At 34.1% G+C, this 14,085-nt stretch overlaps 1 protein-coding gene across 4 annotated transcripts in view; it reads left to right on the top strand.

Moving 5' to 3' along the window:
* CRPPA (CDP-L-ribitol pyrophosphorylase A) overlaps positions 1-14,085 on the top strand; it is a 106,994-nt gene that overhangs the window by 42,800 nt on the left and 50,109 nt on the right. For all 4 annotated transcript variants that reach the window (XM_030971170.1, XM_030971169.1, XM_030971172.1 and 1 more), the window contains exons 5-6: positions 3,703-3,748; positions 11,729-11,826. In XM_030971170.1, the coding sequence (XP_030827030.1) occupies positions 3,703-3,748; positions 11,729-11,826 (144 nt within the window). The remainder of the gene's footprint in view (positions 1-3,702; positions 3,749-11,728; positions 11,827-14,085) is intronic.

Genomic DNA, 14,085 nt, shown 5'->3' with positions numbered 1-14,085 from the left:
TTCTTGAATTAACATTAATTATTCTACCTGAGCACTTCTACATTAGGAAGATTAACATTTCAAAGTCATTGTTGGACCTAAAGCAGGAGATAGTTTTTTATTTTCTGGAAACACATTACAAAATTAAAATAATTTTTGTAGTGAAAACAACCAAGTAATTCAAATTACTTCAGTGTTATAAATATTCATAAATTCTATTTTAAAGGCAGTTATTATATAGCTAATTATAAGATATTTGGGATCAGGATGGCAAAAAAAAAGGAAACATAAAGTCTCTATCAATACCACATTTTCAGTTTCTCTGCGTTTGATACCTTGGAAGTAAAATTACTTTAAGTATTTTAAATAGTCTAAAAATTAACTAACAGAATGTGTTTGTTGTACTCTAATGTGTATGTGTGTGTGTGTTGTAGATAAAAAATTCAATATACTAACACATTTTAAAATTTGAGACAGATTTATAGACAATGTTGACAGAGTGAAAATTCCTCACTATTTTTAAAAAACAACAGATTAATTTCTAATCCTACAAAACTATCTCATATGAAGGAGCTCTGTACGATAAGAGGGGAAAAGCTTCATTAAACTGAAATGCAGTACATTTGTGTGTGTGTGTGATCATAACCTTGTATTTATTGTGTAAAGAGTTGTATTTTTGCATTTAATGTACATTGTTGTAAGTCTAAACCATCCATCAAACTAAATCAGTTTTAAGAAGAATTTTAAACATCACATGGAAGTAATTTTGGGGAATAACTTCTAAAACAACATCTTCCTAGGTAGTGAAAACTAGTAGTCTGACACTTAACAAAAAAAGGCACACAGAAAAACAAACTCCTCTGCTGATTTTTGAGGCTCTATTAAGGTACAATAGATTGTTAATTATACAGAAAAGTAGAGATATTTAATAAGAAAGACTGTTCTGCCTTTGCTTTAAGCAGGTCCTGTTTTCATATTTTGTGAATGTGAGATATTTGTGTTGAGTTTTAATATTTGGCCTAGCGATATGATGGATTGCAGCAATAACATTCTGAAAATCTTGGATCACTCTATGTTCAAAAGGACAAAATAAAAATTAATATTTTCACATGAAAAATGAGAATTTGAGTAATTGGGAGCCTGTGAGTTTGATATTGATCAACAAAACAAAAGGGTGCACTGCTACAGACGAAACTTGATCAATAAAGAGTCATGGGATTAAAGTAATTAATGTCAGCCAACATGGAATTTATTTGTTTTGTGAAATTGACTTCGAGACTTTATTACAAGACTAATCTTGGCTGATAAAGATGGTAGTGCTGATACAACATAGAACTGGCAGAAGTTTGACTTGTTACTACATGACGTCTTAATTAAAAATAGGATGACTGTAATTGTACTAGTTCTTACTAAATAGATGAAAAATTAGATAATTGATATATTTTGAAAGATAATTCTCACCAGTTTCTGCAGAAACTGTTATTGTCTCTACAGTATTTAACAGTTGTCTGATAAAGTTTGCAGACAAAGATTTAAGGATCTGTAAATAAAAATAAAATTGAGGAGAAGTAACCTATTTATAAGGATTACCTAGAAAACATTTTCAACAAAGAGTATGCTTTTCATTGCAGCTAAATATAAAGAACTGATGTTATGAAGTGTAGGTCATATTTAGTGAATTGTTCTTGGAAGGCAATGACTTTAAATGTGGTATAGGCATGCCAGAGGATAGGAAATTTACACTGTGTATGGGCAAAATACTGTATGTCAGAGAAACAAAAATATGAAATTAGAAAAGAGGTGTTTGAGTATTACAAATGTATCCAGAATGCTAAGGAGAAATCTGGGCCCAAGCTCTGTCCAACTGTTATAAATAGGGAACATTCATGGAATTGAATTTAAAACATCTTAGTCAAATTGAAAGAGGTGTAGAGAAACTCTCACTTCTTGACTGGTAAGGGGTGGTTGCAGATGGTATCTGGAAGGTTTTTCTGTGAACTCTGCAATTTTCACAAAACTTATAGGAGCTTGTATCTGAAATTGTCTTACAGGATCAAAGGTTTGGAAAGAATTACGAGTGAAGCATGTAATGTGGTCTTTGTTGATTTATTTCTCTAGAAAACAGACCATTTTCTGATGTCTGTCTCAGAATTTCAGAAAAAAAATTTTAAAGATTTATTCTTAAGTTTTTATTCTCCTGTGTTGTTTTCTCGGAGACTACACCTATCATTTTTTTAGATCAGACTGTTTAAAAATATTTTTGCACCTCAAAGAGACTGTAAATGTTAGGGTATGAGACCATTTCTAACAGACTTTAGTCTTGTTTTTTGATAGGTTTTGAGATTATAATCTGTTTCACTTTACTGAAAGTTCAGTATTAAGTCCCTCTAGAATCTGGTGAATAGAAACTTTGCAGCAAAGTCAGTCACTCAGTTGCTCACTCTAGCCTTAAATCTAATTTCAAGATATTGATTCTTCCCAACAGTAAGTAGTAATGTACATGTCTGTATGTAAAGTCAGACTCCAAAGATTTATCAGGGTAGATTAATTCTCTGGCTCCTCCTCCTGCAGGACAACCTATAGGGAAGTTAGTTTTTCATTTTAAAAGAATATAATGCATCAGGGAAATAATGAGATGTTATTCATCTGTGTCTGACTTTAATCTAGAGTTTAATTTATGGGATTGAAAGGAAAGTGGTTACAAGAATCCTTATGTTAAATTCAAGTAATCACTTACTTGGAGACTAAGATGCTGCTACTGTTAGTGGTGTCCTGCTGAAAGATTTACCTTGCAGCACTAAAGCTTTTGGAATCCAGTTCATTTCAAAAAGAAAGAAAAAAATTATTCAGACTCAAGAGAAAAAAAAAATCAGAAAGTCCAGTAAAATTTTATCTAGCATAAAATGAATTTACAGTAAAAACAAGTACAAATATTTAATACTCGTGTCGGTTCAAGTCACTGCTTGTCATTGTGAAGACATTGCTAGCAAAGACTCTTAATGTCCTGGGTAAATGCTGACTTTAATTCTGTTATTTTATTTGCAAAACCTATTATTGTAACTGTCAGCCATCATGAGGGTATAAAGACAGTTATGAAGGGTGTTTTTGCAAGTACCAAGTAAATATTCAGCATCTTATTGTTCATCTAACTTGATCTGATTAATGTCTTCAAGAAGAATTTGATATTTATCAATTCTCTGAAAGCTCACACTGTTTACTGTAGTCTCACTGACTCCCACTGGTTAATTGGACTCTCATTAACAGTAACGGTGTTGCACTACTGAAAGATTGCATCTATGTTAGTAAAAGCAATAACAAGGTTTCTCCCTGGCTGTCAGTGTTCCCAAGTCCTGTTAAAAATTTGTTCCCAAGTCCTGTTAAAAATTAATCTATTTGCAGTAAAATTAGAGTAGAATGGATGTATAAAAAATAGATGCATTATCATGTTTTCATGATTTTTCAAAGGATTGAAAATACTTTTAGATTTCAAATGAGTTCTAAGCCGATCTATGTGTTTGAGAAAGGGGTTTTCTCAAGTCTCCAGTAGTTTTTGCAACTTCTGTTCTCATAAATTGCCAGTGATATTTTACCAAAATTAAGAAATTGACAATATCACTTGTTTATGGTGTTTAAAATGTAATGAATTGCCTTCAGGGCCTTGTTTTATTGGTTTTACATTCCTTCCTGCTGTGTTAAATCTAATGAGGCTTGTCTGTCCTTTAGGTGACCTACAAGCGGGATCTGTATGCAGCTGAATCAATCATTAAGGGTACGTGTTTGTCCTTGTGACTGTCAGTTTGCATATTCCTGATTCTAATTAAGAATTTTGTGTGTGATAGTTTGAAATGTCTTTAAGAAAAGTTATGTGATGGGTAAAATGTGCTTAGGCAAGTTGTTTTAGCTTGTTTACTGGAATATTTCTATTCGGCATATTTATCTTTATTTACTTCTCTCTGAATATAGAACCTTATAAAAAGCTGTATATATTACAGTCAAATAGAGATTAATTTTGAAGGGCCTTATAAGGAATAAGCAATTTTTTTTCTTTCATTTGCAGGTCAATTCTGAATATGTTTAGTCTTTCTATACTACATAGTAGAGTGAAAATCAAGTATTAACTCTTTAGGGCTCTTCACTGTTTTACATACAGGCAGTACTTGCCTAAATTGATATAGCAGTTATGTGATATTGAGGTATTTCATTAATTTATAAATATTTTGCTGAACAGTTTCTTAACCTTTTTTTTTTCCCTGCTGGCAGTGGTTTCATACCAGTTTAACATTAAGACTGGATTTAGCCTTTATCTAGGTGGACTCACTCTAAAAACAATGTAGGAAGGAAGAATTCTCAAATCCTGTATAATGAGCTGGTTATTGTAAACTGATAGGCAGTGATTCAGGGGACCCTTGCCTGACTCCTTGTTGAGAACTGAGGGATAAAACCCCAGAAACTGATGAAGAGAAAGGGACTTCCCTTTGGATTAAAAATTCCTTTCCAGAGAAAAGAATGTAGTTCCTATTTAAGAAAATCAGAGGAAAACCTGTGGGCTATTGAGGTATGGAGAATGACTAGCTAGTTGTTCAGGCTTGTTATTACAGTGGGCAAATATTTCATATTAGATGCACTGTTACAACTACTTAATTGAATTTTTCAGGCACAAATAAAAAAAGATAGAACTGGGAAGCCTGGAAATTTCTGGTTCTGACAAGTAATGGGTTCCAGTAAAGATGGAGCCAAACTCTTCCTCAGTGGTCAAAAAATTACAAACTTGGAACAAAACTAACCTTTATCCAAATGAATTTCCATGCTCCTGTGTATACAAGGGCTTCAGTAATCTCATAGGTCTTTAAAGGAGATAAGTTGTTACATTAGTTTTTTATATCTATATCTATGTCTGTCTGTCTGTCTGTCTATCTATCTATCTATCTATCTATCTATCTATCTATCTATGTCATGTTACCACCTTTTTTTTTCTTCCTTAAAGCCAGTACAATCTTTTTCAGCTAATGCTTATGATAAAAAGCTTGTGTAGTTTAAAGTAAAAATTAAGACCTTCATGGCAGTCAATCAGGCTAATCCCTTTACTTATCTAATGTCCCTTTGCTGTGGCAGCATGCAATATATTTGCTTCAGTTACCACAGTAGTCTTATTATGGAGGTGTCTATGACAATCTGTACTTTAAGATTGTTGAAGTTTAGATTTGCTTCTTGCTGCATTGCATGAGTTCAGGAAGCAGAAGCTGTACATGTTCTTTGCTCATTATGCAAGTAGTATAATGAATCCTTCATAGCAAATTAGGACACTGCATAACAGAGTTATCTTACATCATTAATTATCTTTAATGGGGTTTTGAATTGGCACTGTTAGTCCTCCAAGACAGCAGTTTGAAAGTTGTGCCTTATCTATTTTGTGCCCTTCCAAAAGGCTTAAAATTTCAGACCTTCAGGTGACTATAGCATGAATTATTTTGGTAGTGGACAGTTAAACCATGTAAATTAATATTAGGCAGATGATTTATGCACAGTTCATTCCGCACTTAAAGCATATTTAAGGGGAGAATATATTTTTGTCCTTTGGGGCAGCATCCTGATATACCCCTGTATGGCATCGTTTTGTCTTATGGTTGTTAGTTTTACAGAAGAAATCTTATTAGCTCTGTTCTGCTGTGTTGTGCTGCACCTAAGGGAGACCTTCAAGGACAGGTCACCTTAGAGAATGGCAACCATCCCACAAGCCTAGGCATGCTCAGTTAGGCCTTTCTTAGAAGCTGGGTAATTGATTATATCACAGTGTCTGCTTTTCTTGAGAGTTCAGAACCCACTACATGATGTTATATTGTAGAATCATGGAATCATAGAATGGCCTGAGTTGGAAAAGACCTTGAAGACCATCTAGTTTCAAGTCCATGGCCATCAGCAGGGGCACCTTGCACTAGACTGGGTTGCTCAGAGCCCCATCCAACCTGGCATTGAACACTTCCAAGAATGGGACATCCACAACGTCTCTGGTCAACCTGTTCCAGTGCCTCACCAGCCTCACAGTAAAGAATTTCTTCCTAATATCTAATCTGAATCTAATCTAATCTCGGTTTGAAGCCATTCCTACTTGCCCTATCACTACATGCTCTTGTGTAACTGATGTGCTCTTGCTTATCACTTTTTGTGCCATGTAAGTGCCTCCAGGGGGATGTCCTACATGACTGTCAAGTGGAGTTGCAAGATACCAGCTCTCTAAATGCTGCCTTGCATGCTGTCAAGGTCCTCTAGAGATGTCCCAGAAGCTGAATGCATGGGCTGGGAGGGTGCTGGGTACTAAGGGCTCTGGCCTCACACTGCTCCCCACTGCTGTTTCAGTCTTCCCAGCTAATATGTTTATTATTAAGTTACCTGTTTACTGTGCTGGATACACATTTTTATCTCTGGATGAGTTCAGTAGTGATGAAGAACTTCTGAGTGTACACATTTAATTTTGTGACTACAGTTCCAAATTTTATGTCATCTGCAGTTTATTAATGATCAAAAATTTTGGTTTTCTTCAGGAATTCAACAAATTCTCCCTTGCTAAACTTGACTCAGGTAGAAGTAAGAAAAACATACATCCCTACATGCATTTGTTTTACCTTAGATATTATATGCATGTATATCATTCTTATTCAAGGCAACACAAACATTTCACTGATGTAAATAGACAAATGAGTTATTTTTCTTTTGAGACTGTTTTCTTAAAACATTTCTTTTTAGTTTCCTGACTTCCTCAATTCCCTTTTTAGCTTTTGTAAAAAGCAAATTTAATGCTTTTCTTTAGTTAAGCAGGTATAAACTTGTAGAGTATGCAGACAACGTGGTACACGCCTATTTTTAATAGTCTTGAAGTAAGAAAACATTGTCTTACAATAAGGGTGACTCATCTAGAAATGTAGTTAAGATCAGGTTAATACAAAACATCCTAAAAAATTCCATTAGGATTACTGCCCTCGAGGTAGATAACTTTGAGCTCTAGTTCCAACATGTAAACTTTAAATGGTGCTTCTCAGAAGTTTGTAACTTAGAGTTTGACTCTCTGTCCTCCTCCTTGTTTTTCTTTTCACAAGGGCCTTACTTTATAAATTACTTTTTCCCAAGAGCATGCATTTGTAGATTGGATAATTTGTCCTCACATTTGGCTGAAGAGGTGTCTGTTGATGCAGATAAAATGATGATTTTTGCAAGTTTTTTGCTGAGAAAAATATTGTAATGCCTTCAAACTGTTTATGGCTGTTGTGAGCTACATATTTTGACTTGTGTTCTGTGAAGAAACCATGTGACTGTTTATAAAAATAAAAATTGAGATAAGCCTTGTTTAGCAAAGACAGAGATCTTATCTGCATTTTCATGAGCATGCTCATGAACAAATGGCTGTTCTCAGCTCTGAGCCAAAGAAATAGACTGGCAGGTGGGGAATACTCCTTGGAATAGCTACTGTCAGGTGAAAACAACCCTCTTTTCTTGCCTTCTACCACAAACGTTCCTTTCTTTCCTCTGTACTAATATTGGTAGGGTCGGTGTCAAGTTTGATTTTTAGTTTTTGTGGCTGCAGAGACATGGGGAATGGGTAAACAAAAACAACAAAAAAATTGTTAGATATTTTGGTTACCTGTATTATTCAAATAACAATTTCATCTATTCTGTTAAGCATGAATGAATGCTTGGCAGTATTTATTTAATTTTTCTTATATTTACAGTAGTAGAATCTCGTAACAAACATGTTTCTAAAGATGCCAGAGGAAACCATACTGAATTTCCCAACAAGTCAAGCCATTGCTATGTAGAAAGTGCAAATGGAATTCTGATAAATTAATTTACTGCTTGGAATTCACTGCAAACTTCAAAAGCATTTTGATGATTAGGATGTGCTTCCAAAATAATAGGAATTGTAATAGCAAACTAAGAATGGTGTGGTACAAGCATGTTTCCAAAAACAAGTGTATATACACACATATATATGCAATTAAGAGAAAAAAAATTATGTCTGTAGGCTAAAACCTATTTACCATTCAGATGCATTTTTTTTTCTTATGGTATTAATTCTCTAGGATATGATATTTATTATCTTTATTCAAACAAAGTATTATTTTAATTGCTGCTTGTTTGTGGCATGCTCTTCAAGGTAAACTTCTAAGTCTTCCATCAGAGTACACTTAATACACCATCTAACTACAGTAGTTCCATAAACAGGAACACATTTTAATTTATAATTGGGTATGATTCTAGGATAAAGACTGTGGCAGGTGTTGCTGCATAATAATGTGATCTAAAGCTTTCAGCATATCAAAGGAGGGTGTGAAGAAATTGGAAATTAGGTTTTCTGATATAGAAAAATGTTTGATGGAATAAATTCTGAGATCTTGTATCAAATTTAGCTTAATTGGAGAAAACTCCTGATAGGAAAATTTAATGTTTAAAATTGACTGTGCAAAGTTTAAACTATTTTTTATTTAATGCAAAAAATATGCTCTGAGTGTATGTTAAAAGTATTGGAAGGGATCAAATGTGATCCATGTGAATACGGAACACTACTCCATTATCAGGTACAGCTGGAATGAAGCTGGCAGTAAATGGGTGATGTGTGTTGGCAAGAGGAATTTTCCAGGGAAACAGTAAGCTTAAATAAGTAGAGGAAGCCAAAGCAAGGTAGGGAGTTTGATATGTAATGTAATAGTGAGGAAACAACCAAAAAAATTGTTATGCAGATGAAAAAGAAATTATGGCAGAAAGTAATTAAATAGAACTGTGGTTCATTGTGGGAGAACAGAAGGAAACAAAAACTCAATCAAGGGAAGTTGCAACTTGTTAAAAGGAATAACCTCTTTCACTCTTGACAGACAATCAAGCAGTGAACAGGTTGCCTGGAGAGATTGTATGGCAGAGCAGTAAAGGGCTGAATGACCAGGCCTGACCTCGTGGGTGATCCTGCTTTGAGAAGGTGTTTGAATGAGGGACCTCCTGATGTCCCTTCCAGCCTCAATTATCCAGAGGTCCAATGGGAAACAAAATGTTTTTAGATGAGTATTAAAATTCTTTGTGACATGGCTATGTCATGGCTTTCCAGAATGGCTATTTCATTCACCCAAACAGAATTCTGAAAACCAGGAATGAAATGCTGCACACAGTGAGTTTCACTGGCAGGCAGCAAAGCCCATGGAATCCCTGGAGTTACGAGCCAGCACTCCAGCTGCGCTCACTGGGTTCAGCGTGACTACTGAGAGACAGAGCTCCATCATCTTAGCAGAAGTGGGACACAGGCAGTCCTGGGGAGGGAAGCTCCACTCAGTCTTCCTTTCCACAATGCAGCAAAGGTGCAGTCTAAATTAACATATGGATCTTTTTGGACCACTTGAAATACTTTGGATTTAAATGGCACTTCAGTTTCAAACTTCAACTAGAACAGAACTGTTGCTTTACTATGATGATTTTAGAGAAGATGATTTTTCAGACTTCCTTCACTCATTTCCTTGATCATTTTTTCAATGTTTGTATTATCATTACTTTAAGATTCTCCTACTTTATTAACATGCTTTCCCCTTGTAATGTTTTGTTTCTTCTCTGGATAAAAAATACAGTTTTCCACACGTCATTGTTTGTTCTCTCTTCTTTATTAAACCCAGCCTGCAAATCTTAGTTGCTTTTTTGTAATTGCCTCTCCTTTCTCATTTATATTACAGGAAATTAGAGATCTAAGAGGGCTGGAGAGAGTAGTGAGATGGGTTTTTATAGCTGCAGCCTTTGAGCAGTCTTTTGTGAGAATACTTCTGACACTTGCTGTTGATTACAGACTTCTTTTTAAAAATAACTGTTTGAGCCTAAGTTATGGTGCCTTCTTGGATTCCACAGCCTTCTTCCACATGTGAATTTTTGTAATAGCTCCAATCTGACCTTCTTCATTAAATTACTTAGTTCAATGGAGTCTGAGTTCTTGAAATCTGATATGCTAGTCTGGTTTATTATGTATATCTATTTTGTATCTGCACTTTGTGTACGGTACTAAATTCAAGTGGCTCTTGCTCTGATTTCAATCTACCCATTAGTTTCTTTCTGCTGATAAGAAATTAATTCAATATGGTTTCCCATTTTTCAGACTGTAAAGTTATTCTCTATTAAGTAGAAGCCAACTGTGATGCATGTTCAGTGTACTTTTTTTGCCCAGTGAATCTATGGGAAGATAATTTCTCCCACAGTTGTGGTATCCTCTGATTTCCAATCCTGTGAGAACTGGCCATGCATTTTTTTAATTTTCACTTCCATCTGGTTGTGATGGTTTATAAGCAGATGTTTATTGTTCTCTCCCCTTCTTCCTCCCTCCCCTTCTTGCTAACTTAATACAAACTCAGTTGCCACCAGTATTTTTGTTGTCACATTGTAAATATTGAACATAATAAATATCCATGATTCAAAAAATCATTCTAATTATCCATTGGAATTATCAGCGGTTAAATCACTTTTCCTGGTCACAGAAAATTGCTTAAAAATCACAAGTCACTTTCCAATAGTGTTAACTTTACAGCAGCTTTAAAATTAAATTTCAGGTCTTCATGTCTACTTTTATAAAGAAGTCTGTGAGTTTACAATAGAAAGTGAGATGTTTCTATTGAGGTTATGCATCTGATTGAACTTATTGTGTGGTATGTAATTATAGAAATAACTTTCCATATGCAGCAAATACATATTGTTTATATCCAGATTTGTTTGAAGACCAGTTACCCCATATTTTTATAATTTTTCTTGTCCTTCACTCCTAATTTATTTTGTGGTGGTGTTTGGTATATTTCTGTCTCTGGAGTTTCATTGAAGTCTGCTTTAAAAATAATTAGACTTTACATGTATGAAATTTCTAGTCACTTATGGAATAGCTATCCCAAAAGTATTGGGAGTCTTGTGGTTTGTTCTGTGTGTTAATTCAGCATCTAAAGGATAAAGGCCTTAAATAGACTTGAGAGTTTCAGACTTGAATTTTGATTTGTTGGCTTAAAGAAAGGAAAATGTTCACTGAATCTAAAACCTGATGTCAATAACAAGAGAAATTACTAATTTTGTGAAATACTGGCTTTGTGGAACTAATCAGGCAATAACTTGAAACTGCTGTTCCTCATAGGAACAAAATACTGTATTTTGCCCCTAGTAAAAGATCTAGGAAATTCCCCAGGCCAAGATATTTGTCACAACTTTGCAATTTCTTTGCTATTTAGGTGAACAGTTACATCTGCTGTCTCATTAAACAGTATCATTAATTCATTTTTTGGCAACTTTTTAGTATATATTGTTGAGAATAGGACTTATGTTATCTCCTGTTTTTTGTTTTTTCTTCCTCCCCCCCCCCTTTATTTACTCAATATTTCTGACACTGCATTTAGTTATCTGTTGAAGTGATAAGAGGGATAAAATTTTCAAAAAGTTTTCTTGGTTGTCATCTAGTGTCTATGTGGACCTGAACAAATACCTTTTAATACATTTAAATGGGCTTTGAGGGCAGGTCTAATGTAATGGTTTCATGTTGTACAAAATAATATAAAATATAATTTGAATTTCGAGATGTATATTATATAAATTACGTAGTTACATTAACTGTAGCTTGTAGCCTTTAAATTTACAGCTGTTGAAAATATTCTGTCAAGAAACAACAATATGTGGATTGAACATTGTGAATGTTTAGCAGATTAGTAATTTGGATTAATTTATTATTGCATGGAATGTAAGGTTTTTTTCTTAATCACAGACAACCTATCACAACAAGTTTGTGTTATCACCAGTGTGAAGGAAACTCTTGCACAAGTAGGTTTTCTCCTTCCTGAATCTCTGAAAAGCCAAATAAAAGTAAGTATAACTCTATGGCTCTCAACTGTCTGATTAATTTAATGTTTCTGGTTGTCACTACTCCTAAGAAATGGTTTTAATAATGAAAACAGGAACTGAGACTTCCTGTGTCACTGTAGTATTTATCACAAGGGATTAACATCAGGTGTGGAAACTACCAAGAAAGAAGCATCTTCTGCCCAGTTATGCTGTAGAGGGGCATCTTACAGATCCACTTAAAATGTCTCTATTAGATTAGAGGAGAAATTGAATGCAGACAACAGAGAGGCAATTTTCTTTAGATTTTTTCAATTCAGTAAACCCAAGTTGTTACAAATATGTTACAGAGGAAATGCTTTTGTTACTTTGAAGTCTGACTTGGAGTATGAACCAATTAGAGTAGGTTGTTTTCCTGCAGAGCTGTGAATGCAAAATCGAATTAATTAGCCGTTTTGTAGAGCAATAGGGGTACATTTCCCTCACAGTGAATGCTCATAGGAGTCTTTGCTTTGGGATATTGATGGAATGTTCTACTGGCATTTAACTATCTTTTTCTTTTTCATTATTCTTTCTAATAGAGCTATCATATTTCTATTTTCCAAAGGTGATTAATATTTGGTAATTGCTTAGACTGGTGTTGGGGTGATTCTTAATTATATCTTATGTGATGATATCACATGTTCTCGTTACCCAGAGGAATAGACAGGGAATAACTGTTCAAAAATTCAGGTTTTCTGATTTGCATAATGTTACTTCTGCAATGGCTTTATTCATGTCTGTTGATCTTCTGCATGGTGTGTTAATTATTAGAAGGATATGTTTCCCTGTGAACCTGTATTGCTGTCTTATATCTGGAAATGTCATTTGACATTGCACTGAAAGTTTTTGTACAGGAAGAACTGTATTTAGCATGGAATCTTGCTTTATATCTATTAATTGTCTACATCTAAAAGTGAAAAAAATTTAGCAGATCTGAATAAGTCTGAATAGCTGTATGATAGGGCAGAAGTGTGTCTCCTTTTCACTGACACCAGATGCGTTGCTATATCTCTTTTTATCTCTGTGTAAACTATTCTGCTGTTAGTAGGAGGACATCACTTATCCCTATGCTTTTAAACAGTAAAATCTCAGGGTTAATTTTTAAGTTTACCAATATACAGAATTTCAAGCCTTAGAAAGAATATATACACAAGCCTATTTGTTCTCCAATGAAGCACAGTGCCTTGTGTGAGAGAGATTTGATTTTGTGCAAAATAATTATTTTAAGCAACGTAGGTGTACTGCACTGAAAGCTTTTCAAAGGGATAATTGGAAGGTAATTGATCTAAATAAGAGACCAACTAGGAATCATTCTGTTGAGTACCTATTATCTGGGACCACTATTTTAACATTTTAGATACTTTTGACACTCCAGTTCTCTGTAGCAACCATATTTATTTGTGGGATATTTGTTAACTTCTACATATGTCCTTAAAGAAGAACTAAAAAGAAATTTTCTTAGAAGGATTTCTGAGAGAGGGTCTAATAACATGATAATATTAACAGCAGAGGGAAAAAAAGACCTATAAATTTAACTAATAAGTTAAAGAAAATAATTTCTAAAAGTTTTTTAAGGGTACAGCTGTTTCTTGTGAAGTACTTTAACAGTACTTTTGTCAGTGTTACTGTAAATAGTATGACTAATGAATGAATGTTTTGTCAAAGATATCATACTGTGAAAGACATAGCTTGAGTCTTTCCTTAAATTTGTTGTTTAGCCCTTTCTTTTAAAGCAAACAAACCTAAATGGGCGCTGAAGGTATTTTCTTCTGTGACTGGGAGTCATGTACTCCTGTTTCTTTAGAGACAAAGTGCTGCTGTCACATGAAATGGAATCAGCTGGATAAAGTTGTGTGTCATTTTTGTGACTGGATAATTATCCATGAGTAGGATATAAAAAAATTTGGTTGTTTTCAAATAGAAAAAGAACTAACATTTCACTAGTAAAAATTCACCAATTTCTTAATGATTGTATTGTCCATCTGTGGCATTGCTGTTAATTGTGATTTTAAATTCTGATATAATTTAAATAAATTTGCAGGTTCCGAATGTCCTGGTATTAGTTTTTGATTTTATGGAAGTGGATGTTGAATAAAGTTGAAAATTCAGTACAGGGCATCTGGTAACTAAAAAAAATTAAAGAATATTAGTTTTTACTAGGACCAGAAGTAGTTAAGCAAATCCATATACTCATTTCTATTTAAACACTGAAACATTATATGAGAATCACTTTTTACCAAG

Source organism: Camarhynchus parvulus, chromosome 2 (assembly GCF_901933205.1).
Source record: "Camarhynchus parvulus chromosome 2, STF_HiC, whole genome shotgun sequence".
Taxonomy (NCBI): Eukaryota; Metazoa; Chordata; class Aves; order Passeriformes; family Thraupidae; genus Camarhynchus; species Camarhynchus parvulus.
Note: the sequence above shows the minus strand (reverse complement) of the source record. Positions and strands in the feature narration are given on the sequence as shown.